Source organism: Carlito syrichta, unplaced genomic scaffold (assembly GCF_000164805.1).
Source record: "Carlito syrichta isolate Samal-C Ts95f unplaced genomic scaffold, Tarsius_syrichta-2.0.1 Scaffold304605, whole genome shotgun sequence".
Taxonomy (NCBI): Eukaryota; Metazoa; Chordata; class Mammalia; order Primates; family Tarsiidae; genus Carlito; species Carlito syrichta.
In genome coordinates this window covers 110,928-112,405 of record NW_007248701.1, presented here as the reverse complement: position 1 = coordinate 112,405, position 1,478 = coordinate 110,928, and the positions used below count along the sequence as shown (strand labels likewise).

At 56.8% G+C, this 1,478-nt stretch overlaps 1 protein-coding gene across 1 annotated transcript in view; it reads right to left on the bottom strand.

Annotated features, from left to right (window-relative positions):
- Positions 1 to 1,478, bottom strand: part of EID3 (EP300 interacting inhibitor of differentiation 3) — a 46,131-nt gene that overhangs the window by 12,917 nt on the left and 31,736 nt on the right. Inside the window, exon 3 of the mRNA XM_021713587.1 lies at positions 1,005 to 1,232. Within this exon, the coding sequence (XP_021569262.1) occupies positions 1,005 to 1,232 (228 nt within the window). The remainder of the gene's footprint in view (positions 1 to 1,004; positions 1,233 to 1,478) is intronic.

Genomic DNA, 1,478 nt, shown 5'->3' with positions numbered 1-1,478 from the left:
CGTCCGGGAGCCGGCGCCGTGCCCTCGGGCGTCGCCCCTGCACGGTGGCGGGACTCGCAGGGCTTCCGACCGCCGCTAACACCGCCAGGGGGCCTGGACTCTGCACCGGCAAGCCACACCCCCGGAAACATGGCCTCGAGCGTCCGAGTTCCGGCCAGAGTTCAATCCTGGCCGGGCTCCTCTAGAAGTAAACGCCCGACTTTTCCAGTCAATCCAAAATTCAGAAAAGCCTCAAAGCAGACGCTTACGACGCAGTTATCTCAGCCTTCACAAAACATCTCCGATTTGGTCTTGCTTTGAATTTTGCATCTCTACAAAATGCCAAAATCCGCCTTCCGATGTTTCCTTGAAATTTGAAACCACAAAGCAAAATTAAGACCAGTCTGCCTACTTGGATGCTTTTTTATTCCTCCCAAAGTGCTGAGATTACAGGCGTGAGCCACCATGGCCGGCCTTAGGTGCTTTTTAAAAAGAATGTGTCCCGCGCTTTGGGAGGCCGAGGTGAGTGGATTGCCTGAGCCCCCGGGGTTCGAGACCCGCCTGGGCCACTTGGCGAGACCTCATCCCTACAATAAATCAAAAATGAGCCGGGCGTGGTAGCGCGCACCTGTAGTTCCAGCTCCTGGGAAGGCTGAGGCGGGAGGATCGCCGGAGCCCAGCAGGTCGAGGCTGCGGTGGCCGGGAGCGGCCGCTGCACTCCAGTCTGGGCGACAGAGCGAGACTCCAACTCAAAATAAATAAAAAGAATCTGGAAGCAATAGCAACACTCCAGATGAGGTCAGGAACTAATGGCCCCATTTTCACAAAGGGGTGAACTCGGTAGAGAATGAGTCGGTGACAGAATTAAAAGTAGACTCCATAGTTACAGGGCCATCAGGCCCATCATAAGTCACACCAACATTCAAAAGTAGAGTTGTTTACCTAATAATAGCAGTAGCAGCCAACAACATCTAAAGTGCTTCACAGCCACCCTGTAGAAGCAGGGATTGCCAAGTCCACCTCACCGACAGGGAGGCGGGCACAGGAAGGCTGAGCGAGCGGCCCAAGTGCGGCGCCGGCCGACGGCGGAGGCGGAGGCGGGACGCCAGCCCAGGCAGGTGGTCCATGCTCTTCCCACTACCCTGTGCGGCCCCACTAGCGAGGGAAGCGCTGGGCTCCAGCCTTAGCTGCTCCGTCGGGCAGCCCGTGTCAAGGTGGGCCTGCCGCTTCTCCCTGGGGCCTTGCTTTCCCCGCTGGTGAAAACGGAGACTGCACGCGCTCCGTCAACCTCTCGGGATTTCTGAGGATTCAAGGGTGTGGAAATTCCTGGAAAGGCATTCTTACATGGTTACACTTTCTCCGTGCTGTCAAGGTTCTTCAGGCTACTCGTCGCCTTGTCGGCCGCATTTTAAGGCTCACGCTCCAAGAAATGAAGCGCAACCCCGCTTTCTCGGAGACTCTGCGCACCGTAAAGAGCAAGAGGAAGGAAACCGCCAGCC